The sequence below is a fragment of the Zonotrichia leucophrys genome, chromosome Z (genome assembly GCF_028769735.1).
Source record: "Zonotrichia leucophrys gambelii isolate GWCS_2022_RI chromosome Z, RI_Zleu_2.0, whole genome shotgun sequence".
Lineage (NCBI taxonomy): Eukaryota > Metazoa > Chordata > Aves > Passeriformes > Passerellidae > Zonotrichia > Zonotrichia leucophrys.
The window spans coordinates 48,484,218-48,510,403 of NC_088200.1; the positions used below are offsets into that span (position 1 = coordinate 48,484,218).

The window sequence follows — 26,186 nt, forward strand, 5'->3', positions numbered from 1 at the left end:
AACCAAAGACAATAAAAGAATCTTCACTTAGTCTGGAGTCATCATATCTCTATGGGCCACACACCTTTAAACTTTTTCATCTGTTTTTATTCAGGAAGTGAAATTAAAACTTTAAACTATAAATACAAATGCCAAGGTATTACATGAGATATCCAGAGGCGGTGTATTTTTTTAATTTCTCACAAATAATTCTTACGGAACTCGACATACATCTGGGAAACAAGTTGAAGTTTTGCATACAATGGAAAACAAGTTACATAGTTATATCTCATCTCGCCAATTTGCAATTCCTACCTCATACAAACAAAAGCTCAGGAAACAGTTATAATTTTTTCAGTAATGGTAGAGCAACTCTGCATGAAGCAAGCTGTCTAAAACCAGGTGTACTTTACAACTGTTTACTCAGTGACATCACAAAGTTTTAAAGTATTTTATTTATATACTGTCACCAATATATATAGGTATTGCAAAGAGGGCCAAACACTTGCAAAAATGTCAAGTTTTACACATTGGCGTATTTTCACATTTCTGCCCCCACAGCAAAGCAGTTATTGTTTTCACACGATCTCTTTTAATTTGTCAAAAAATCCCACATAACTCCATCTACATATCAAGGAAATTGAAGAGCAAGCTTAACAGCAACTTTAATTTATAAGGGAAAAAAAAAACCCTAGGTGAATCGATTTTAGTTATGACCCTATGCAGACCTGAAGAAAAATGACCACCAAGAATAGGTTCACTAAATTTATTTAGAAATCCTAGAATGTTTCTTACAAAAATGGGTTTCATTCTGCACACTGCTCTCAACAAATGCCAGGGACATGGGACCTACCATAGTCTCCCCCTTCAAAGTAAGATACAGTGTACATAAAAGCAGGGTGTTCACAACAATTACAGAAAAACAGTACAATTTACCACCAACAATGAACAAAAATAGAACTCATTCTCTCTGCCACTTTAAAATTTCCATGTTAGTCTCGTGCTCCCATCCCCCCCCATGTATCTGTAAGGAACTAAAACATTACATCTGGTGTACAGCAAAGATTCCACTACACCTCAAATGCAGAACACCTATGAAGCAGAGGAATGTTGGCTTTTTAAACAGAAGCAGATAAAAAAAAAAAGGGTGCAGGACTCCTTCAGTTCTTCACTAGTCTTAGAAAAACTTTCCAGAATACTGCTTCACACTATAAAAAAGAAAAAATAATCTTGCATTAGAATCCTTCAACATCTGCATACTGCTTCACACTATAAAAGAAAAAGAAAAAAGCATGTATTAGAATGATGGACCATACATCTTGCATCAACATTCATAAATCATATTAAATTACAAATTACTAACACATTTAAAAATACATAATTTTAAAGTGTCAATGGCTAACAATTATATTAGTGTATTTCAGGCATAGTTAAATATTAGTAATCTAAGATATTAAAACTGCTATAGCAGCCAGAATGTTAATACAGCAAATGCTATCTGTAGCTGTTAATATTTGGCAGAAAAGGCAAAGTACTGTCAGCAAGGTGTGAAATGCTGCATAACAGCCCCAAATCGATTTCAACTTGTCCTGTAGAGGCATGGTCTGTGCCATATGGCAGACTGCGATTTGTTGTCAATTTAGTTATCTAAAAACAACAAAATCACTAGTCTTCCACACAGAACTAGGCCAACATCCACTGAAATCTTCTATATTTTCTACAGGCTCTATGAAATTTATTACAAGTAGTTTTTTTTGCAGCAGTTTTCACCAGAGAAATGAGAGGACTGCTTGGTTAAGATGTCTTCCAGCAAGATTAGTTTTGAGGGTGTCTTCATTTTAATTAGAATGGAGAGCAGAAGAGAATCAAGGCAGAACTACCACTAGAGAAGTTAGGTTCAAATAGTTACTTAAAACCTGCCTTCTTAAAAAAGTGATTCACAGAGGAGAGCAGTTTTATAATATACATGTTAATCTGACAGTAAGGACAACAATAAACTTTAACTTGCCTGTTCTGCAGCAAATACTGTGCATTTTGTATCTGGTCCTGTGTTCCTGTAATAGTTATTATCCGATCTTCTGAGCCTTCTAGTGGTTCATCAATTTTGATCGAAGCTCCTGACTCATGACGTATTTGTTTGATTCTCTGGCCTCCCTTTCCAATAATAGATCCTGCCAACTAGGAAGAAAGCAAAAACATTAATTCCCTGATACAACTACCTTTCCAAAAGTTCGAAAATTACAACACCATTTGAGTAGTTTCCACAAATTCAGTTTTAAGTGCTGGAATGGGAGCTTTTTTCTTTGTAGCTTAAAAATATCCCCTGTGGTATTAATTGTATAAACACAGGTGAGATTAAACTGGGAGAACCAGCTCTCATTTGCAAAACATGGGTTACAAGGACCCTATCTATTACTGAGTATTAACCACAAGTAGAATTCTTTAACGTGTCTCTGAAGACAGAAACCAAATAGTCAAGCGTTACACTGCTGGCAATTTAGAAACACTTGTTTTGTACTAGAAATACTTAATCAAGCATTTAAAGTATTTCTGATTTACTTAAACAGTCTGAAAAATGGCTGTGACTTTTTTTTTTTTTAAGAGAAAGCCTGAGTTGAAAGCAACTCAACTTTACTTACATCTTTGGGAATTGTTACTTGTGTTGTGATGATGGGTCCACCAAGATCTCCATATGAACCACGCCCCCCTGCGTAAGAATAATCTGATTTAAGTGTATGCATCAAGCCCTTTAGTAACTATATAATGAACTACATGCAAAGGTTCTATATGAACACTTACCATAACCAGAGCCACCTTCAAACTGTAAGAGAAAAGAGAAAAAAACATTAATGCGAACAGCCACGTTTCATTAACACATTTTTACCTTAAGCATTATATTGTTAACTTTCAGCCCATTTAATCAAATATCACAATCCTCAATCTGATATAAATACAACAGTGTTATGCCATCAAGGGCATCCTGAGGCAAAGATGGAAGACCAGAAACAAAAGGGGTGGGTGGGAGAGATCTCATTAATCTCTGTCCAATTTGGACCAAAGGCCATCTTGTACAGGACCACAAGTTGGATGCAATGATTCTTGTAGGTCCCATCCAACTCCAGATATTCTGTGATTCTTATCCTGCCCTATTAAAACCTTTAAGAATAACACATAAAACGACAAAGAATTCTGCCATGCCAGTATACCAAGGCAGTCTCACCATCTCAGCTTCTTGAAGACAGCTGCTAATGCTGATCTACTTGTGACCTCTGTACTAAACATTAGAATACAAAATCAGAGTAGAGCCTTATTAATACTACAAATACAGCTCAAAAGATATTCCAGTCTCCAGTTCTGGGGCTAGAAGTCTGCCCAGCAAATCACCCTACTACATCTACACCTTTCATTCTGACTATGCTACAAACCCTTTACATCTTAGAATAAATAATCACGACAGTAATTACTTCTGTTACATTTGAACCATCATACACTGAATGTAAATGACTGCAACGAGCATTTCTGGCTCTGTTATTTTTAGGATTTGTAAACTTGCATTTGACATCAGGTTCTCATTTCATCTAATGTGTTCTAAGTGTGCAAAACCATGTATTTATACTTTGCCACAGAAGCAAAGAATAAATCTATGTGGTTCTCTCAAATTCAACTTCTGATGACCTCTCAGTGATAACATTTAAGAAAAGAGTAAAAAATACCCAATGTGCACTGACTGCAAGAGTGAGCAAGGATGAAGAAAGCGCTTCAGAACTGGCATGGAGACTACCCTGCAGCCCATGGAGAAAACAACACTGGAGAGGATCATTACACTGTTGCCCACTGACGGATGCTATGCTGAGAGCAAGTAGAAATGCCCAGAAGGAAGCCACACAGGCAGATACCTGTGCCCTGTGGCAGGACCAACACCAAATTAGTCTGTTCCTGAAGAACTGTACCACACAAAGGGGACCTACACTGAAACAGTTCCCTAAGAACTGCAGTCCACTGGAAACAGATCATTTGAGCAGCTCCAGCTGTATCATTCCATGGAAAGAACCCTACACTGTAGAAGGGGAACAGTGCAGAGAGGAAGGAGCAGTGACAGGTACGACAAACTGACCGGGAACCTACCATTCCCTACCGCCCCTGCACCATTCATGGCAGAGAAATAGTAGAGAAATAGCAGAGAAAGGAATGAAGGAGTGAAAGCTAAGTCTGTGAAGAAGTGGAAGTGGGTGAAGGTGTTTTTCTGTTTCTCACCATGCTACTCAAAGTGGCAGTAAACCTAGGCAAGCCAACTCTGTTTTGCCTATGATGTTAATTAGCAAGCGATCTGCCTGTCTTCATCATGAGCCAGACTTTTCTGTCGTACTTTCTCCCGTCACTCTACTAAGGAAGGGGCATGAGAGCAGCTGAGTAGGCCCCTGGTAGTCAGTCAAGTTCATCCATTCCCAAGGAGGGGCCCATAGAAGTTATAATGCAACAACTTTCCCAAAAAATATTCCTTACCATATTTTTTTTACATCAAAGTGGAAGCTATTCAGATCAAAGTGTTGAGCTTATCCTCTGTCTCTAAGCAACCTGCACTGTCTAATCATGTTACTAAGCAATACATATGATAAGACAACATCACAGAGCTCACAAGTCCAAAATACAAGACAATGAAGGACTCCGCTAAAGGTTAAACTGAGAGGCTGATCACATAGCTTACTGCATACAGACGCATACTGCTGCTGGTATTTGCCATAGGATACTTTTTGGACTAACTTGTTTTAAAGAAAATACCTTTCCTTGATCACATCTGCCTCTCCACAGTACAAAATAATAGAATTTTATATCAGTTGCTGTGTACATAAGGTAAGAACTGACTTTTCACATGAATTAATAGAAAAAGTATTAATTTGGCAGCATTTTGCCATCTTCAAGACATTGGCAACACCTGATGTACTCTCTAATTTCTACAATGGAGTGACTACATCAGTGAACAAGAGAAGGGCTACAGGTACCATGTACTTGGACTTCCGTAAAGGCTTTGACATTGCCCTCACATCCTTCCATCCAAACTGGAGAGGGATGGATTTCACAGGCAGGCTGCTTATTGAAAAGACAGCAACATCCAGGGGGCAGTGTCAATGGCTCAGAGTTTCAACAGACATTAAGTGGTGTCCCTCAGAGACTGGCCTCCACTGGGACCAGTGCTATTCAATGTCTTCATCAATGACACAAACAGATTAGGTACACCTGCAGCCAAGTATGCAAACTGAGTGGTGCCGTTGACAGATCTGAAAGACTGGATGGCATCCAGAGGAACTTGGACAAGCTCCAAAAGCGAGCGCATAGGAAACCTCATTCAATTTAACAAGACTAAGAGCAACGTGCTTCACCTGAGCTGGTGCAACCTCCAGTACCAACACAGGCTGGGGGAGAAACAGATGGAGAGCAGCCCTGCCCAGAAGAACTTGGGGATGCTGGCGAGTTAAAGGTGGGACATGACCCAGCAATGAGCACTTGCAGCCCAGAGTAGCAACCGTGCCCTGGGCTGCATTGTAAGGTCAAGCCTTGAGATCCCAAAATGAGTACTGCACCCAGCTCTGGGGCCCCCAACATTAAGGGCATGGATCCACTAGATTAAGTCTGGAGGAGGACCACAAAGATTATTAGAGATGCAGCACCTCTCCTGTAAGAGAGTCTGAGAGCTGGAATTGTTCACCTTGGAGAGGAGAAGGCTCTAATTGTGGCCTTCCAGCTCCAAAAGGCAGCCTACTAGAAGGCTGGAAAGGAGTTTTCACACAGGTATGTAGAGGAAGGAAAAGGGGCAACAACTTTAAACTGAAAGAGCGTTGGTTTAGTTTAAGTATTGGAAAGAAATTCTTCACTCTGATAGTGATGAGGCACTGGAACAGGTTTCCCAGAAAAGCTGCGGACTCCCAATTACTGGAAGTTTTCAAAGCCAGGTTCAATGGAACCCTGAGCATCCCAGTCTAGTTCAAGGTTCTCTACTCATGGCAGGCTGGAATTAGATGATCTTTAATGTTACTTCCAACCAAAATCATTCTATAATTCTGCGATAACATCCCAAAACCTATCTGGTCAAATGACACATTTTCAAATAGATTGATAGGTAAACATAGCTGATTCACAAATAAGTGAGAAGCTATTTTAAATATTTGCTGCTTGAAATAAAATCCCACAAGATTATGGAAGCAAAACAAAACATAAATCGTAAATTGATGCATCTACAGTGCATCAGTTATGGAGAAAGTTACCATTTATCCAAATGAAAATACTGTGTAAAGGAGGCAAAAGAGGTAAAGAGAAGCTCCCCTACTCTCACCAGGCTGCTGCATAATTCCACATTTCTATTAACATTACCTGCCGTCACAGGACACACCATTATGTCTGCCCCTAAATTCAAAGTCAGAAGAATGGCTTCATAAATTTTAATAGGCGCAAGTTGCCATGGACTACACTCAAGATCTCTTAAATTTGCTTTATCACTGAACTCATTCAATAATGCAGTTTTCAAAACCAGGCTGAAAACACTCACCAGTTCTGGTGGCTGCATGTCATCACAGGCATCCACATGACACTGCATCATCTTCCAGATGCAACATAAGAGGAAGAAAGGAAATCCAGGTCATACAAACTTTTAGAGAATGTTGCAGCCAAACAGAATGCAAAGTGGTATAAAGAAACCCTTATACCATTAACAAAGACTTGAAATTATGTGATTTACATCACTTTCAAAACTCACTAGCTTTTAATTTTACTTTGGGGCAACTCTAAATGGGCAACTGTTGTTTTCCTTCTCTTTCTATCATATTAGCAGATTTTTCCTCTCACTAAGAAGCTCAGAAACTTTTTCCTCTCACTCAGAAGCAAGGCAAAACTTAAGCCTTCTTCTTTTTTTCAGAAAGACTTTTTACATTTTTACATGCATAATTCTGCTATCTACTAGAAAAAGGTTCAGTAAGACTGCAACAAGTAACTGCAAGTGATTATGCCAACTGCAGGTTAACCAGAAAGACACTGCTTCTTATGTTTTACTATCATGTACCTCATCCTGTTAGCAAGTAGACTAACAGTCTACCACTGCCTAACTACATTAGAAACTTAACTATGTTTCTAAAACATATGATATATGGCATTTCTTTCTTTCAAAATTTTACCATTTCAACAAGTGATGTTTATTTGTGCAAAATTAGTTTCTGAAACAGTGTCTTGGCACACATAACATTTTATGTTGGAGACCAGCACTGAGTAGTGCTAATCACTACTCAGAACTGGAACAGAAACCAGATGACAGATGGGCTGGATAAGGCAAAGAGCTTAACTTTTACATATAAGAAAAAACCCTGCATGCAGCCCTAACTGATGTCAAATTCTTTTGTAGTAAGTTTTTCTAGTTTAAGAGTGACCTAGGAAAGCGAAATTTTGTTACTTCCTTCCAGCATCTGCACGAATAAATAGAAGAGTTGTCATACATTCTTCCTTTACTAATTTTTACATGCCCCTGATAATGAGTATGTTAAAAAATACACAGAACTCAGGATTTTTCAGATCACCATAGCCCTTATGGTACACAGGACTTGATCTGGAGTGTTACACACTGTAGTAGTTACATTTCTATATGCTGATAAACAAGTCTGTACTTTGGAGAAAAAGCTTCAGAACAGACCATAAGTCAAATGAGCATTTAAACAGCAGTACGTACTTATACTACAGGCTAACAGACAAGTTAATCATCTTAAGTGATTAAATCTGTATAGGCAAGAGGAATTTACGCATCTTTTAAAATCAAAATGGGTTTTTCTCATCTCAGCATTTACAAAGCCGTCAATGCTCTGTCCTATCTCTGAAACAGGAAAAACCACAGTTCAGCATCCAGTCTTTAAGACTGTCAGCTGTTCAATCTTTCTGCCTTTAGTGAAAAAGAGAACTGGCAAAAGATTTGGTTTTGTACAATAAATTTACCCAGTATTTTTGAGATGTTAATCAATTGCTGCCTTTCACTACACCTATGTAAGATAGAATTCATGTGAAAAGAGCATTTCTACTCTTTAAGGGCAGCTTTTTCCATCACAAATCACAGTAATATTGGTTTCATTTAAACTTTTAGCTACACAACAGTTTCTATTTGGTGCTTGTAGCACAGGAGGACTTTACTTTTTGGCATAACACTTGAAACTGTGATGTCATACTCAGTGTGGAAATTTCTGCCTACACAATTTAGGATATCAGGATCACGATTAACTAAAACTAGAAATTAAATTCTATCTTTGCTGGGAAGTAGTCCTCACTTTAATGGCTATAACACTTGGTTACAAAGGAGCCAAAGTTATAAGCAGCTTCACTATGAAAAGAAATGAAATTGCTTTTTTTTTCCATGAAAGAAACCAAGCTAGCAGAAATTACTCCACTTGTGTATAGAAACTCATGACAATAAAGTGAAGGTCAACCTGACAGGCTAAGCCTAAGTTAAAATGGATTTTCTACCTGAACTGGAATAAAAATAGAACAAAATTAGAACACACTACGGCCCAAGAGTCAAGCTAAGTAAGATTGTGCTCAACCAAATACCCAAAGAAGGGCAGGCTGTTAAGTTTATGTACTCTAGCACAGGCTTTATAAGCTGCTAACAGAAGAACACAAAACCTAAGCCATGAAAACATGTAATTACAGATAAGGAATCTCGGAGAGGTACTTCTCCATTCTTTCAGTTTCTTAGCATGTAGATCAGCATGGGAAACTACTGAAGTCGGAGGGAGAGATCCACCCTTATTGATCAGCATCACTCCACTTTATTCATCAATCAGGCACCTTTTATACCAGAGTTAATTCACTTCATGCATATTGCAAAATCTGAGCTCCTGATAGGTTGTAGAGAAAACTTCAGCTCCTCCTTTTGTTTACAATACCTGAAGTTAGTTTACTGAAACCAAGATCAGTGTTCTCACCCTGATATGGAAGGTTCCCAAAATCTTCATATCTATTCCCAGACTGACTGTCTGCTCCCAGTAGCAGCCAAGGACAGAACGGTCTGAGAATCTTGTTTATATGAAAGGTGGCTGAGAACCTTAATTATTTACAGAATCAAGCCTGAGAAAGGCTGCTTTTTTCCTTTAGCTGAATCCTTTCATGGCCTCTTTCTTTAAGCCATGCTTGAACCAGGCTGTCCACAGGAAACAGGGTTTTTTTTGTGACTGCAAATATTTGTGACTGCAAATCTTTCCTTTTATTATTACTAATAAGCATATGGCATTCTTGCAATCTGGAGTTCCAGTAACTCTTACTCCAAAGGAGTTCATGTGAAGCCCATTTCATAGCTTTTTCATTTTTATCTTCCACATTAATTTTGTAGAAAAAAAAAAGTATTACCTGCTATCTTAAAAGAAGGTGCCAAACAAAGCCAGAGGAGAAAAGAATATTGCTACTATAGAGATCTACCTCTGTTGTGATTTAAGAGCAGCTGGTAACCAGGCACTACAGAGCTGCTTGCTCACACACCCCCACCCTACCCCCAGTGGAACTAGGTCAAGAATCAAAAGTAAAACTTACAGCTTGAGATAACAACAGTTTAGTAACTGAGAAGAATGAATGTCATACTGATTAAACAAATCTGAAAGAGGGCCAGTGCAAGAAACCCTACAGACCTGAGCACAGTCAAAATCACTGAATCTTTTTGATGACAGGGAGAAAGAAAGAAAACAAAAGAGTACAATTTACACCTCAGATATTAATCCACAGGAGGACCATTTGTATGGACAAAACATATGGTTTTACTATGAGAACCATGTATGTCCCGCATGAAAATGCATGTAGTTCAGCATGCTAACTGTGCTTAGGGACACAACAGAGCAAATTTTAAAGTCATACCATGCCATCGTAACGGTCTCCTGGTCTGCCCCTTCGGTCATAGGACATTAGATCTCTAAAACGAAAAAGACAGTAGCATTTTAATTGTGTTACATGTGTTATCAGCTAGCTTGTTTATTCTTATCTGAATTTTCCCATTCAGGGCTCACATAAACTTAGTATCAACCTACTCTAACCAAGTACTGAGTAAGAGAAGTTCCAAAACTACTGACCATAGTCCTGGCAACTTACCACATCACAGCAAGTAATTACACTTCAGTTTACTTCAAAATACTCTTGTCTAATACAGGTTCAATCCTGCCTAATCATTACCAACATGGACGCATGGAAAGATCACTGAAAATATGAATATGACTCAGATATACAAAATGAGTTTCCTATAATGCACTTATCCATCAACTTACCCGCCACGAGGAGGTGGTGGAGGAGGAAGCGGAAGATTACGAGCTCTGCTGCCACCTCTAACACCACGACCTGGTGGAGGTGGTGGAGGTCCTCTGCGAGGGCTCATATCATCATAATCTCTTCTTGAGGGAGGCATAGGTCGTCCACCACGACCAGGGGGCATTCGATCAAAACCTCCTCTTCCACGCATTGGAAAGCCCACTGGCCGTCCCCTTCTATCATCAAACATCATTGTGAAGCCACCATAGTCATACGTTTCATCATAGAAATTGGGATCATAAGGCTGGGCCCGTCCTTTAATTGGAGACTAATATAAACAAACAAAACAATTCCCCAAATCAGATATTTATATTACAGCTGGCATATTAATTACTAACACAATGCATTTGGAACATGTTCTTGATTTCACAATGCTGCCAAGAAAGGAGATGTTGATGTGCTTCCTGTGAACTTAACTATGACAGTAAAACTACTTAGATGTGGCAGACACATTTTGTTTTTCTTCCTCTTTGAATTTTTCATTCTCATCACATGCAAAGCATAAATGGCCCAGTACTACCAAAAACTGCTCATGAGGTGTACCCCAATTCTAAACAACAGGAACAAATCCCAAGGTTCGTAACTGTCCATCATTTGCTGCTGGGAAAGCACAAGGTACTAAATTTAAACTAGAACATTTTTCATCGCATTAATGCCTAAAACATTCATGAATGCCAGTGAAAGAATAAATTTAATAAACATCACCTCAGAGATAAGATCCAAGATAATCTTGATGCACTCAACAACTCTATCAGGTTTTCCACCAATAAGAACCACTCTGTCAGTCGAATGAGGACAACACTCCTGAAAGAGCTTAATGGTGGTCTGAGTGTTCTGCAGGAAGAAAGAAAAAGAAGAAAAAAACCCAACAAGATTATCAAATATGTTTTTAAAAACTTTATAAAACCATTACAATATTTTAAAAATAGATTCAAAAGACAATTAAGTTCCCACCCACTTCAATCTGCATGCTTGCTTTTGAGTTATCACACAAAATTTCAAGATTACATAAAGATCTTGCTGCTCTAAGTTTTGTATGAGGATGAAAAAAAAAAATCAATTTTCTCCTATTTTAATTATGATGCACCTATGATGCATCATTTAATTAAGTATTAGAAAAAGGATCACATAACCATTGTGAGCTTACAGACTGCATTAGCTTCCAAATTAAACATGCTCTGAATGCTAAGACAGCAATGTTGCTAGGATTATGTCTAGTTGTCTTGTCTTTCTTAATCCATGCAAACACGTATTGGCTTATACCTGAACTGACCTGAAAGTGCCTGACACAATGCCAAGAAACTCAACCATGTGTTTTCAGTTCATAGAGACCATAAAGTTTTTAGTATCTTAGTCTTTCACTTAAAAAAAACATATGGTCTTCCAGGAGTTAGAATTAAAAAATAGAAAGGCAGCATGAAGTCTTTCCACAGTACATTTACTGTAGAGATGGTTTCATTCTGAGCTGTTTTGTGTGTGTTCAACCACACAAATACTTCTGCACTATGCAGCAGTTTGGTCTAAAAGGAGAAATTAATATAATTTTAATAAAATGAAGTAAAAATACTTTCTTTAAAAACAGTACTCTACCAAAAATATGTTTAACCAAGTCCTGGCTCTACCACTGACATTACTTCTGAGGGTCCGCAAGAAAATTGCAACTTCCAGCTCTGCCTCACAACATCAAAAGAATGTATGCAACACAGTGAGAAGGAATTACCACACAGCAGATACTTAGATGTACCCCTTATGAACAGAAAACATTGCTTATTGAACAAAATAAAATCTCAGAAGAACAGAAAGCAAGTACCTCTCTGAGTTCTTTAATTTTAGCACCCTTGACACCAATAATGCCTCCTGCCAGACTCTGGTGAATAAGAAGCCGAAGTTCGCAGTCGAAGTCACTGCCTTTGTAGTGTTGATACTGTAAATACGATGCATATAGGGAGAAGCAAATAAAGATGATTCACAAAAATTCAATATTTGGCGTTTTAAGCTTCTTCTTTATAAACAGAATGGGGCGATTTAATTTATTGCTGAATTGTAGTTGTATCTTTCTTTTGATACAACCACAATAATTTAAACACCTCACCTCAATGTCAAATATCAGTTTTCCCTATTTTTTACATTAATTATTACATTACACTGCCCCACTTGCTATAACGACTTAAGAAGGCATCAAACAGTGCAGCACTTATTTTTTGGAAAATGTTCAAAAATGTTAGTTTAATAAACAATGACAGAGTTTGCCCTCTACCCAAAAAATGCCAACATGACAGCCGTAACTCTACTTTAAAAGGCTTTTAGCATTTTTCATTTTTCTTGTTTCCTGTTTTTAAAAAGTAGCAAATACTCTAGAACAATCTCATTCAAAAGCAGATCTTTTCATTCTAAACAGAAGAAAATTTCAAGATAAATACCTCTTCTAAAGTAGGGATAATCTTCTTCAAGATTTCTCCAATTGTCTCTATATCTGCACTTATACTCAAGATGCTGTTGGAAGCCACAATGACAGACAATATGGAAAACGTAGAAAAGAAAAATAGAAGTAAATTATTTTTATCATCACGCACAAAATTTTAACAAGATTTACTACAATGAAGGGATTACAAGTATTCCCCATTTAAAGTAAACCTGTTTGCTCAATTTACAACACATGCATCTTTGTTTATGCCCAGAATATAAGTATGAGAAATTTAAGATTAGGTAGGTCTTGCAGAAAGAGAAAGACAGAATGGGCTTTTGGAAGGGCTCAAATTAAGCGGGCAAGAAACTGACGCAGAACTGAAAAGTAGAAGTGAATATTCATGTTCCCCGCCACCACTAATTAGGATACCCTCGCTATTACATTCGTAGAACTGGCACACCTTCTCATTTTAAATGTGAGGATATACAAGTGGTGAACGTTGTATCTGGAATAAGGTTATGGAACTCAGATTACTAATGGGGCCTCCAAGAAAACAAATACAAAATGCAAGACAAAAAAAAGACGAAACAAATGAGAAGTGAAGGAAAGCGAACCGGAATTAGCACTTCATCAGAAATAATTATGAACAGGCAATGTTGAGGGGAGCAAGGTGGGCCACAAAGACAGAGCGAGAGACTATTTTGAACCAATCTGATTTACAATGCAGCAAATATGCAACACTTGAAGCTGTGCTCCTTCCATTGAAATAAAATTAGTGGATTGTTTGGGTGGGCAACTCACGTAAAAGTTCAGTGACAAAAAGACTTAATGGGGAAAATAAGACAGAAAACTTGAAAAAAAACAATACACCGTCTATAAGGGGATACTATTTAATTATATCAAAGGCAGGTAATAAAATACATTTCTCTCTTTCTATTCAGGCAGTGAGGCATAAACTGTTGGGACATACCGCTCGGGGCCACTGCTGTCTGGGACTGAAACACTGGCATTGTACTGCATTGGTCATTGGCGTTCGTGGATGTTGGCATTGGGCATGGGTATTCAATCGGAAGTTGTCAAGTATGGTACCCGTTTGGCAACGAGCACATTTTTGGGCATAGCCAACCAGGGTTTTCACATGGGCGTTCAGGGGCGGATGGGCCAACGTCATGGTGGGCAACGCAGGGGCAAGTCGATCCAGTACATGGGCAACGGAGATATATGGCCAAAAAAACAAGGAGAGGGAAAAGGGGGAAAAGCAATAAATTTTAATTTAATACAAACTATACTCATTACTCTCAATTAACGAAACAAGCTTAAGTTGTTCTGAAGGCTAACACAATAACGGATTGCTACACCGACTGTGGCCTAACAGTATGGACTTTAAAAATGAGTCACTTGATCTGACTAAACTACTACTGACTAAACTACTACTTTCAATAAATGATGTTTCAGTAGCAGGCTGGCTTATGAGGGTAGACGCAAAAACTGTCGAGAGTGATAGTACTAGAACCTTGGGCAAATCGGGAGTTTGTGATCCAGACCAATCTAAATTATCTGGACATAGGTGACATACTGATTTACTCAGAAAGCAAACAAAAAAAAAAATCAAAACAGAAAAACCCGACTAAAAAAACCCTAAAAAAAGAGGAACAACTAGTTGCCAAAGTTAGTGAGCATATGTATGATTCCTGACCATTTCAACTAAAATCTCAACTCTAGTTGCAGTAGTTTATGAACTTAGTTGGAACTGATTTGTAATGATATACCACCAAATCTTGTGCTGAACAGAGTCTTGATTGGAAAAACCATTGAAATTGTAGCTGATGTTAAGTACAGGAGTGTAAACGAATGGAATTTAAGAAGTGTTGCCAAGTTTTAAAAATACACAACATTAACGCTGAGCATGTGTCTAATCACCAGAGTCAACCCCCCTGTAAAATGTGAACAGGCGTTAAGTCATGACCATTTAAAAATACTTCCAAGTAATAGAATACAATGCTCCTTTAGTGTTTTATACTCATATTTAAAGCAAGAAACCTTAATATTAATGGTTTTGTGCTTCATGTGCAAGCTGTTAAGGAACAGATGGATGAGTTCATTTTGCTTTTTTGAAGGAAGTTAAAGAATTCCTCTATCACTGAGTTAAGCCAGCCACCTGCAAGGGTTTCAGCAGTACTATAACTGATGCACACGTATGGGGAATGGTACTATTAAGAGTTTAAGTTTTGTCAATATTTTTAATTAGGATGGTAACTCACTTCAAGTTCAAGTGTGTAATTTAGCAGAATCCTATTAAAAAGTGAAGAGATTTAACATAAACCTCTCATCCCGTGCATCAGGCTGGGTTTTAATTGAAACAGAAATTGAGGAACTGTTATCTACCCTGACAAACAATACAAATGGATTGTAACTTGGATGTCTATAGAGTTGAATTGCTCCCATTTCTAGAAATGCACGCAATCAAGTTTTCGATGTAGTGCTCTGAAAGAAGCAGTGTTAAATTAGTTCAAACTCATATATACTCACGTCTGTACGAAGTGCTTTAATATTTTTGCCACCTTTTCCAATCACTGCTCCAGCATTCTGGAAAATAGTTTTCAGAAGTTACATTATGACAACTCAGTACAAACAAAGTTAATGAACTCAACACTAAGAACAGTAGATCTATTTTGGCTGGCCCAAGAGGTGGGGGGAGGCATCACAAAAAATTACCAAAAGCTCCTACAACCACAGAACACAGCACACAAAGAAAGATAACTCAGCTTTCCCATTAACATTTCAACTCTAAAGAGAAGTTTTAGGCAATTCTGCCCATGTTGAACTTCTCATAGCCTAGATCTATTAAAAAAAAGAAACTAAATGAGTGTAATGCAGGTCAACTACTTCTTCCATTAGCTGATTTTTTTTTTTTTTCCCTTATGGAATATGTTTGCAAATTCCATTTTAAGCTCCAAACATCTGATAATTCAAGTGCTAATATTGTTTTGCACATCAGTAAAGTAACTAATTTCTCAGTGCAATATAAATTGAAAAAGGCTGAAATTAATGTTAACAGCCACCAACTTCCTTAAAGCCACCAACATTAACAGGAACAAACTGACAAATAGTAAAAAGTAGGAATTGGAAAACCACATTTTTACCAGGAACAGGAACAAACTGACAAATAGTAAAAAGCAGGAATTGGAAAACCACATTTTTACCAGGAACAGGAACAAACTGACAAATAGTAAAAAGTAGGAATTGGAAAACCACATTTTTACCAGGTTCTTTCAAGGATTCTACAAAAAATATTGCTTTTATTACACATTATGTTAAAGGCATGCAAAATGGTACTCCATGTAACTCGGCTATTGGTCAGAAATGCCACACAGAGTTCAGGCAACAGTCTTTCACACCAACACCAAAGACTAAGGTACTTCAGAACATACAAATCATCTGTAGCAACTGAAAACACCAGAGCAAATTCATACACAGCAATTTGAATTATTTATACTTGTCAACAAAATCACTGCAATCCCTGACAAACTACTCCCACATTTCTTCCTGTTGATATAGTTGAACAAGTTTAGTAGATCTCTTTGAGAGAATTACTAAAATCTTCTCATCTCACATATTTAATCTAAAAGCACTTATTTATAATCCTCTAAAAACCTTCTTTTTCAAAGACTCATATACAGTCATTGTCCCCAAAATAGCTACCCTCCACTCAAATGTAAACATATCTTAAGACTCTTTACTGCTCTACTTCTTAGCAAGTATATATTTTTAATAAACCCTGTACTGATCCTTAGGGACTTATCCTTTTAAGAGAACCTGGAGGACAATTCCTTTGCAATACACCTACAACTAACATTCCTATATACTGAAAATTAATCTAATAAGTTACCTCATTTCAAAAAAAGCACATAATTTCTCTACACTTCCACCTCACCATACACTTTGTCACCACCATCTTGAGCAATGCTACACATAAAGAAAGTAAAAAAGCGTACTTTGCTCTGAAGCAAGATGCGCAGTTCAACCATCTCATCAGTGTTCCGAGATCTTTTGAAGGCCTGCTCTTCCTCCATATCTTCTGCAGGACGTTTGCCTGTAGAGAGGTCCATAGGGGGGAAACATAAACATTTATTTAACTTTCTAAGTCATAAGGAAGTGGAACACATGCCAAAGTCATGCTCTGTACTATTAATACATTTGTTCCTACTAGCGCAAAACTAATTACAGTTAATGCTCTATTCTGAGCATCCACAGCACAGAAACCAGTCTTCACATCAACAGCTTTCTTCCTAATTAACAACTGAAAATGCTTAAATGAAAATGCTGCACACAGTCAGTACGAAATTCACGACATTTTAGACACGTCTAAAGGAATGCAGCATCACCCACTTAGTATTTATTTAAAATTTCAATTGGGGAAGACCTTTCAGGCATAAAGCTCAAATGTAGTTTGTACGACACTGAAATACCAGCAAAGTAGCACTTCAAATACTCTGGGAAAAATTGCACGCATCAACAACAATAATGCCCAAATGTTCCTGGTACTTCCCAAGAAATTTTCCATTAAGCTCTTAGCAATATTTCATATATTCGTACTCCTGCATGTAACTGTTACAATGAACAAAATGCAATTAACAGATACACCCTATACCATTCATATTCACATTCTTCATACACCTATGAAATATGTTTCAACATTTAGTCATAACTTTCAGTTCCCATGTCTAAAACATATCAACAAGAAAGATTATATATTTATGCTCCAAAAGCATGTGTAAAGATACATTAATTAAAATAGAAGACAATTAATGCAGAACACAAAATTACTGCTGATGCAAACATATAGTAAAGGTAAATCATTATAAAATTCTTTGGAATACTAAAATTTTAAAGAGAGTCTTTCTAAAAATGAATAGTCCTTTAAAAAATTTACCATTTGTCTCTGTGTTGGTAAAGGTCTCCTCCTGTTGTTCAGTCTCCATTGCCTTTTTTTCTTATGTAGGCAAGCAAAACCTGTTGAAAAATAAAGAGAGTCCATTTTTTTTGTCAAAAACAAACTGTACCTCATGCTAAAGTGAAAAAAATAAATGCCTGCTGCTAGAACTTACCGCTGTTATATATCCTTGATGACAAAAACTCAAGTATTCTGGGCGGGATCAAAATCCAACAGCCTATTGCTTCAAGAGCCTATGAAAACAGCATATATCAGTTGTGAGTCTTCCCATGTTGTGAATCTGACTCTGCTACAGCCAGAAACCAAAGGGTTGACCTAAACTATTGCTGCAAATTTTTTCCTTTTAAAAGAAAAACCACAGCCAAGCCTAACACACTGCGAAGAGAAGGTGAAGGTGAAATCTGTAGACTTACATAAACCCTTAATGTCTGAATTACACTTCTTGGGCACACACAAGTTTTAAGTAACCACATAATCTCAACATTATAAGATATGTGCCTTGGTTTCTCTTTCTAAAGGGCACTACACCAAAATCTGGTCCTGCTGTTTAGCCCAACACTATTTGCACTTAATAAAAATTCCTGTTACAGCAATCATCAGCATTTGTTTTACAAATTCTCTACTAGCACGCATTTGAGCATGTGTTCCTCTCAACTATAATTGATGAATAAAATAAAAATTACAACTTTCAACTCACTAAATAACGTCTTTTTAAAAAAAAAATCACCGTCTGCAGTTACAACCCACTGCATGCACACTCCTCCAAAACCTCCAAAGCACCTGTACTTCACTACAATTTTCTGAAACAGTCTGTGACCTGCTTTTAGCAACTAAATCACATTAGCGAGAAATATAAATTAAAAAAAATCAATTACTATCATTAAAAACGTGATTTACAAGTACAGCCAAACAATCACGTATTTCCCTCTGCATTCCATTAACTTCCATTGCCTCAACAAACAGCAGGCACTCATTCTTGTATCCATAATCGGCGGAGAGGGAATGGGGGTGGGGAAGAAGCTGATTCTAATTTATTAAACGTACTCTCAGACAGCTATGTAATTGCTGCCCGGCTTGTAGGGGCTAAAAGCAGGCTCTGTCTTCCCAACACATGCCGCCGGCATTTCCACGTATTTGAAGCGGACTAACGGGCATGCACAAGTTCAGTAAAAGCGGGATCTCAGACAGACACTGCCAAAACTGCGCTGTTACGTGGACGGGCGATAAGGAAGACATGGACAAAGTGTAACAGCCCTTTCAGACACCGGCGAATCTACTTCCAATTATCCCAAGAATTCTAAGGCAGCGGGGAGCTAACTGTGATCAGCAGCAGTTACCATTCACGGCTTAGTCTCTCCTAGTCAAGCTTCCCCATACGTCATGTGTTCTCAGTAATCTTGCTCAGCTAGGTAAATCGAGGACATTCACATAACTAATAAAGTCAGGTTCTCTACGAACACCGAAGGGCTAAAGCAGACACGAGGGGTGGAACCAGCGACCACAGACCTAAGAGCTGAGGAACGTCAGAGCGCCTCCAAGGCGCAGCGGCGCTTCTCGCCTGCCCCTCTCTTCCCCCCACTCCAGCCGCCCGCCCAGCGCGGGGGGAACGGGGCGAGCGCGGCGGCGTGCCGCGGCGCCCCCGCGGAGGAACAACGGAAATGGCGCCCTCTGAAATGGCGCCCGCCGGCCCGCTGCGAGGCGGAGCCGGGAGCGGAAGGGCCGCCGCCACCACCACGCGGCCGCGGGGAGCGTTACCCAGCCCGGCCCGAGCGGACACAAAGGAGGTGCCCGGCGGCTCCATGCCCGGCGCAGCGGGCGGAGCAGGGTCAGACCTAGCGCCACGGGCACTCCGCCCTCCCGCTAGAGCGGCGCGGCCGCGATGCGGAGCCTCCGCCCCCAGATCGGCCTCTGCGGCCGCTTCCGCGCAGGCCGCGGCCCGGAGCGCCCTCGCTGCGCTCGCCGTAATCCCCCATAGAAGCTCTCCCTGGGCACAATTGCCTGGGGCGGGCGCGGGAAGGCGGCAGCGGCCGCCGCGCCCCTGCCCTTGGAGCGCACCCGCTGGTGCTGCGAAAAGCGCGCTGTCCTCGCGGGGCAACGGGGACAGAGGCCACCTTAAGCCCCTCAGCAATAGCCGAAGTGGCCACACACCACTGTCCTCCATGCAGTGTTTTCCTCGTTCTACCGCAAACCCCACGAAAGCCCTGTGGCCACAGCAGCCCTCGGCGGTTGAGGCCCCACGACAGGAGACACAGGCCGTCTCGCACCGCTGTGTCACGCCGCGCCGCAGAGCGGAGTCCATCGGCGGCTCTACCGGCCCAGGCAAGGCCCTACCCGGCCTGTGTCCTTCTCCCACCCCCCTGACCTTCTCGTCGGCCCCGGCCGCACGGCGCGGCGGGCTGCGCGTACCTGCGCCCGCCGCCGGCCCCGCCGCCTACGGGAAAGAAAGGGGAGCAGCCCCGGACTCCGACGCGCACATCCACCAGCGCCACCCGCGATTGGCCCTGCCACCGCCCCCCGTGCGGCACCGCCGCCGCCTCGTTGGGTGAAGCCGCTGCCCGTCAGCACAGGAGGCGGCGCGGCGACCCGCACCGCCCTCCGTGAGGAAAAGGACGAGACGGGCCCGGAGAAAGGGTGGCGTCGCTAGACGCGTGCCGCGACCGGCCGGTCTGCCTTTCCTACCTGGGCTGCGGGAGCCGCGCTGGGAGCGGCGGGGGTGGCCCAGAAAAGCGGGAGCGGCTGTGGCCGAGAGACGAGAAAATGGCGTCCCCTAAAACCCCGCCTTGTGCGTGCAGCCCGGCGCCGGCTGTGGCGAGACTCTCGCGATGATTCGATGCGAGCCTCCCATTGGCTATTGGGTGCTCGCGGCGGATTCGGGGAGCGCGGGCTTGGGCGCAGCTCGGTCCCTCAGGCCGGTGGCAGCCGCGGCCGCCCCGCCACCACCGCTCGCTCGCTCGCTCGTGAGTTGGAGCTCCCGGCCCCTCCGAGGGGCTGCAAGGTGCGGCCTAACCTCACTCAGGTCTTCCTCCTCCCCCCGCCTCTGCTTCCCTTCCTCCCTCAGCCCTTTCACCTCCTTTGTTGAAAGCTGGCCCTTTGCTTGGACTAACTAGGCGGTATCTTCCGAGTGGTGGATCTTTTGGGGAGAGCTTGGAGGCAGGGTGTTCTTTTGTTCATTCTAAAGGTCAAAATGCCAAAAATACCCCAATAAACACAGCAGAACCCATACCTGATGCTTCTTAAATATTCTTAGTGTAGGTTTTGTTTTCGTTGTATCCTGTAGAGGGATTGAGCTACTCGGTCGCCCTTTCTGAGGGATTCAACATGATCCATGCGCTTTTAGGCAACTTGGTATCTTTTCAATATTTGTAGTACTGACATGGATGCAGGGTTTGAATGCACCATTAGCAGGTATGCTAGCGATACCGGGTTGGGAGGTGCTGCTGACTCTCTCAAGGCACAACAGCCTTGCAGATGGATCTGAAATAGATTGGAGTACTGGGTAATTATCAGTGGCATGAAATTAAACAAGAACAAATCCAGATTCTGCCCCTGGCATGCAGTAAGGCTGGGCACGGGTATAAGCTGGCAGAGGAGTGTGTGTGGAGCAGCCTGCCAAAGGGCTCTGGGTGCTGGTGGGCAGCAGCTCAGGGTGAGCCAGCAGTGTGTGCCCGGGCAGCCAGGAGGACAAACCCCATCCCGGGGGGCAGCAGACACAGCATCACCAGCTGGGACTGGGATCATCCTGCTGGATTCAGCCCTGGTGCCCTCACCCTGAGTCCTGTGTGCAGGGCTGGGCCCCACACTCTGAGAAGGGTGGGAAGGAGGTCCTGGAATGGTCCGGAGGAGGACAACAGAGCTGGAACGGCTGGAAGGCACATCCTGTGAGGAGGGGCTGAGGGCTCTGGGTCTGTCTGGGCTGGAGAGAAGGAGGCTCAGGGGTGACCTCATTGCTCTGTACAGCTCCCTGGGCAGGGGACCTGGAGAGGGAATGCTGCTGTGTTCCTGGCATCCAGCAACAGATGTGGGAATGATTCAGAGCTGCATCAGGGAAGTTCAGTCTTGACAATAGGAATAATTTCTTTACTAAGGACAATAAAGCTGGTGAAAGGCCTAGAGAGTAAGTGGTGTTAGGAGTGGTTGAGGGAGCAGGGGTGGAGAAATGGAGGCTCAGGGGAGACGTTATTGGTCTCCACCATCTACTTGAAAGGAAATTGTTGTAAGCTGGGGGTCAGTCTTTAAAATAGACTTCAGGTTGTACCAAGAGAATTTCAGGTTGGACATCAGGAATTTTTCACAGAATGGGTGTTTAAGCAATGATGGAGTCACCATCCCTGAAATTGTTCAGGAAGTGATTGGACATGGCACTTGGTGCCATGATCTAGTTGGCATGGTGGTAGTGTTCAGAGGTTCGACTCAATGATCTTGGAAGTCTTTATCAATCTGAATGATTCTAGTTCTAAGAACATGATCAAACACTAAAACAGGCTTCCTGTAGAAGTGGCTGGTGCCCTGAACCTGTTAGTTTTTAAGATGTATCTGGGCAATATCCTTACTAACGTGCTTTTGCTTTTGGTCAGCTCTGAATTTGTCACGTGGTTGGACTAAATGATCTATCAGAGTCCCTTCCAACTGAAATACTTCTGTTCTACTCTGTTTGTGCAGAACTACTTCCTAAACTAACAAGGAGTTAGAGTTCATTAGCCACTGATGTCCTTGATGGCTGCCAAGGCTTGGTGCTTATGCAGCCAAGTCCTGCACTGGGTCTCCAGGTAACAATGTTTCAAAGCCAGCTTTCTGTTGTCAGTCACTCCTCTGACATAGGTGTTGATAGACCTCAGCTTGGTTCTTTAGATCTCTTCTGTTCCTAACAGTGCTAGTGAAGTGGGAGAGTAACATCTCAGGTCAATTTCTGAAGTATGCTGTGTGTTAACAGAAAGAAAACCATAAAAAAAGAGGAAATATATTTAAAACCTACTGCTCTTATGGTTTGGGTTTTTTGTCCGTTCACTTTCAATCTATAGGAAAAGAGTTTCATTTATATGTTTCTAGTTTAATAAACAGAAAAGAAGTGTGGTTGCTTGTATAAGTCTCCATGCTTTTCTTATATTTTGCACATAACTTTTATGCTGATAATTGCACATACGTTTTATGCTGATTGAAACGTTAAATGTTGGAAATGCCTATAAATTTCCTTGTCTGTAGAAGTGTTTTAATTTATTTTTTTATGTAATATAAACATGAAACTTGTAATAATTTCAGTTTTTGTCAAAATATTAAATATGTCTTTTTGGATTCAATTTTAGGGAATTCAGTATCTGACCATAAAAGAAAATGTCTACATCTAGCATTGTAGCAAGAGTGGAAACCTGGCTTTCATCCACATGGCACGTGAAAGTTCCTTTAACATGGCTGGAAGCATGTATTAATTGGATCCAGGAAGAAAACAGTGGTAGTAATTTAAGTCAAGCTCAGATTAACAAGCAGGTATTTGAGCAATGGCTTCTTACTGATCTGAGAGACTTGGAATACCCCATTTTGCCTAACTGCATCTTGGATACTCCCAAGGGAGAGTTATCAGGCTGCTTCTCGGTACAGATTGATTCACTGGTGGATGTTAGCCAGCCAGCATATTCTCAGTTGCAGAAGCTAAGAGGGAAAAGCACTGTAAATGAAGAAGTGACAGCCAGTACTCAGACATTTCAGAAGCCCTGGGAAGCAAAGCCGACTCGAATGCTGATGCTACAATTAACAGATGGCGTACATCAAATTCAGGGCATGGAGTATCAACCAGTGCCCGTTCTCTGCAGTAGTCTTCCTCCTGGAACAAAAATCACGGTACAGGGCAATATTGCATATCGTCTCGGAGTTCTTCTGCTTAAACCAGAAAATGTGAAACTGTTGGGCGGTGAAGTTGATACTCTTCTTGAGGATTATTGTCAGGAAAGAGTCCTTGCTAGATTAATTGGAGAAGCTGAAAACCCTAATTCTGTTGGACAAGCTGGACATGAACAGATTTTTTCAAGGCCTGTGGATGAGTTAGAACAAACTCTTGGCCCTTCAGATGAAGAGCTTTTAGCCAGCCTTGATGAAAATAATGAATTTACTTTAAACAACAGAACATCTTTAGAAAGTGGATACTGTAGTAGAAGCAACAATTTTAATACTGCCTCAGGTTCACTGAGTGCACATAATGGAAATGTTTTGCTGCAAAAATCTGGGAGTCCTTTACCTCACTCAGATGAACAAGTTTCACCTCCCATGGAATGTGCTGATGGCTTTTCAAATGACCTTCCTTTAGAAGATGACTTTCTTCTGGAAGAAGAGATGCAAAGAGAGATGGAAGATGTACCACCAGTGGAGATGAACAGAAACATGGGTTTAATTACTGGCAGACTTCCACATACATCTAGAAACTCCTGCAGTTCATCTTTAAATGGCACTGGTGAAGAAGACCATGTGAATGAAAGAGATAAGCCCAGGGAAGCTATCAGCAATGAAAAGAACATGAGAAGAACAATATTTGATGAAGATGGAAATAGCATTAGTAATATTTTGCCACACAAGGGCTTATATCAGACCTGCAGTTCCTCAGCATTTTCTTTGGAAACTCCTCCTGAAGAGGGGCAGAATTATACAGACCTAGATGAGAGCAGATGTAAACACCAACACACTTCTGACAGCAGGGTATTAAATGATGATCCTGTATTTTCCTTAAAGATGGATCCAGAAAGAGATCAGCAAAGACATGATTCACAGATCTTTCCGTGCAAGGCAGTAGAGACACATTTAGATTTAGATTCTCCACCTTTCACATATATTTCCCTTCTCCTTGCAAAAAACCCAGAAACTGTTACAATTCTGAAAGTTAAATGTTTTATTGTCACTCTCACTGGAAACCTCACAAAAAGCAATGGGTCCTGGGGTATAAAGGCAAAAATTTCTGATGGCTCTGCTTATCTTGAAGTAGATTTTGCTGATGATATTCTAACAAGTTTCATTGGCTTTTCAGTGCCTGAAATTAATAAGCTGAAAAAGGATCCTGCTTTACGTCTAAAACTTAAGGATGGTTTAGAGAAATGTCAAAAACAGCTGATAGATCTTTGTTGTTTGATGACCATTGAGTTTAATCCATTTCAGTCTAAAGCTACTGTATTAATTCTCCAGGATGCTGATGCTAGGCATCTAGAACAATTGAAGAAACGTTTGAATAAATAATATGTGCAAAATTCCAGACTGTAGATTAGGAAATGTTTAAGTCAGATTTCCCTTGAAGAACTCTTGAAAGTTAAACTTAGAGTTAAGTGGTGTGTCTTTTATCAGGAATTATAATGTAAAAGTGACAAGGAGATGACTCATGGGAGCAAAACTGGGCAGATTGCTTTGTGTGGTGACAGTATTGGAAAAAGATTTTGAATATTTGTGTCTTGACTTTTTCATTCTGCAAAATCCTGCTCATTCTAGACTGGTAATCTTGAGTAGCAGAATTTGTCAATAAATGTATAACAATGAACAAACCATCTTGTTATTTTACTTTTGCAGGCACTTACCTGATTCTTAAAAGAAAGGTGCAGGAGACTCTCAGTTTTTTCTTGGAGAAAATCAGTTTAATAAATTAAAGCAAGTACAGTCCCTTCTGCCTATGCCAATCTGAAGACTCAAATCTATATTCACTGTGCAAAAACCTAAAGTATAGAGAAAAGAAAGATTGTCTTCTAAATATTCAGGTGTGAGGGAAAAAAATCCAATCCTATGCAAAAAGGAGATTTAAAAACCCTATATTTTTTTTACAAATAACTTAAAAGAAAGCCAAGTGTTTTAAGGTGTTTATTAGCAGAAAATTACCATAACATATGGGGATTCTATTTTTGTCACATTAATGTTAATCATTGCTAGTAGTTTTGAAACCAGAGGGAACTCATTCATTAACTCTTATAGTTACTTGACTAACCTTTACAGCGTAGTCAAATATTTTGCTGTGCACATGTTGTATAGTATACTTATTGCTGGTTTTAATTTTGATTGATTTTTTTAAAATTTCTGCTTCTAAAATAATATAATAAAGTTTTCATTTAAATTTTGGTGGATGCTGCTTAGTCACTTTGAAAGAAAAAGAAATATTTTATTGAGCATATAGAGTATAAGAAATTATTTTAGTAAGTTTTTCCTTCTTCTGTTAGCTTCTTCCCATTCTTTCCCCTTTGCCCGTTTTTTGTTTTGTTTTGTTTTGGTTTTTTTTTAATTGACCTGTCATTATATATTTTCAAAGCCTTTTCTTTCTCTGAACAATTTCTGTTAGGCCATTGAGATTTGCTGTGACAAGTTGTCAATACAGCTTACTGCTTAATCCCAATTTGAGAACCATGCTTGAAGACTCCAAGGAAAACTAGAGATGATTTGCCAAGTAAGGTAAAAATGGAGGAAGGTAGAGCATGGGACATCTTGAGGGTTTTATGGTTGAGGTGTAAGGGGGTTTAGGTTTAGACTTTTTTTTTATAAATACAACCATCCCTGTGTCCCTTTCTTTCCTTGTCCCTC

At 40.3% G+C, this 26,186-nt stretch overlaps 2 protein-coding genes across 15 annotated transcripts; one reads left to right on the plus strand and one right to left on the minus strand.

The window, feature by feature from the left end:
* Positions 1-149: 149 nt before the first annotated feature.
* On the minus strand, positions 150-20,457 carry HNRNPK (heterogeneous nuclear ribonucleoprotein K). 13 transcript variants are annotated; one of them, XM_064735221.1, is made up of 16 exons: positions 20,334-20,457; positions 17,809-17,887; positions 17,634-17,713; positions 16,696-16,793; positions 15,230-15,286; positions 13,671-13,714; positions 12,714-12,786; positions 12,104-12,217; positions 10,999-11,127; positions 10,254-10,561; positions 9,850-9,904; positions 6,521-6,571; positions 2,779-2,800; positions 2,619-2,701; positions 1,988-2,157; positions 150-1,187 (listed from the first exon to the last, which is right to left on the minus strand). In XM_064735221.1, the coding sequence occupies exons 3-16, from the start codon at positions 17,680-17,682 to the stop codon at positions 1,157-1,159; spliced, it is 1,284 nt and encodes a 427-aa protein (XP_064591291.1). In that variant the 5' UTR covers positions 17,683-17,713; positions 17,809-17,887; positions 20,334-20,457; the 3' UTR covers positions 150-1,156. The 13 variants fall into 13 exon arrangements, with proteins under 13 accessions (XP_064591291.1, XP_064591287.1, XP_064591284.1 ...); XM_064735217.1 differs by having other exon boundaries at positions 150-1,248; XM_064735214.1 differs by having other exon boundaries at positions 150-1,248; positions 12,104-12,231; positions 12,713-12,786.
* On the plus strand, positions 20,456-25,263 carry RMI1 (RecQ mediated genome instability 1). 2 transcript variants are annotated; one of them, XM_064735207.1, is made up of 3 exons: positions 20,456-20,649; positions 22,314-22,420; positions 22,955-25,263. In XM_064735207.1, the coding sequence occupies exon 3, from the start codon at positions 22,983-22,985 to the stop codon at positions 24,864-24,866; it is 1,884 nt and encodes a 627-aa protein (XP_064591277.1). In that variant the 5' UTR covers positions 20,456-20,649; positions 22,314-22,420; positions 22,955-22,982; the 3' UTR covers positions 24,867-25,263. The 2 variants fall into 2 exon arrangements, with proteins under 2 accessions (XP_064591277.1, XP_064591276.1); XM_064735206.1 differs by lacking the exon at positions 22,314-22,420.
* Positions 25,264-26,186: the final 923 nt, after the last annotated feature.

What these genes read in the sequence shown, in the direction of transcription:
- HNRNPK (XM_064735208.1), bottom strand. Translation starts at nt 17,682, where the DNA reads ATGGAGACTGAACAACAGGAGGAGACCTTTACCAACACAGAGACAAAT. An exon ending in AAATTAAAGAACTCAGAGAG is followed by an intron (nt 11,128 to 12,103) that starts GTACTTGCTTTC and finishes TTCTTCCTGCAG; the next exon opens with AACACTCAGACCACCATTAA. An exon ending in AAGTAACAATTCCCAAAGAT is followed by an intron (nt 2,158 to 2,618) that starts GTAAGTAAAGTT and finishes CTTTCTTCCTAG; the next exon opens with TTGGCAGGATCTATTATTGG.
- RMI1 (XM_064735207.1), top strand. Translation starts at nt 22,983, where the DNA reads ATGTCTACATCTAGCATTGTAGCAAGAGTGGAAACCTGGCTTTCATCC.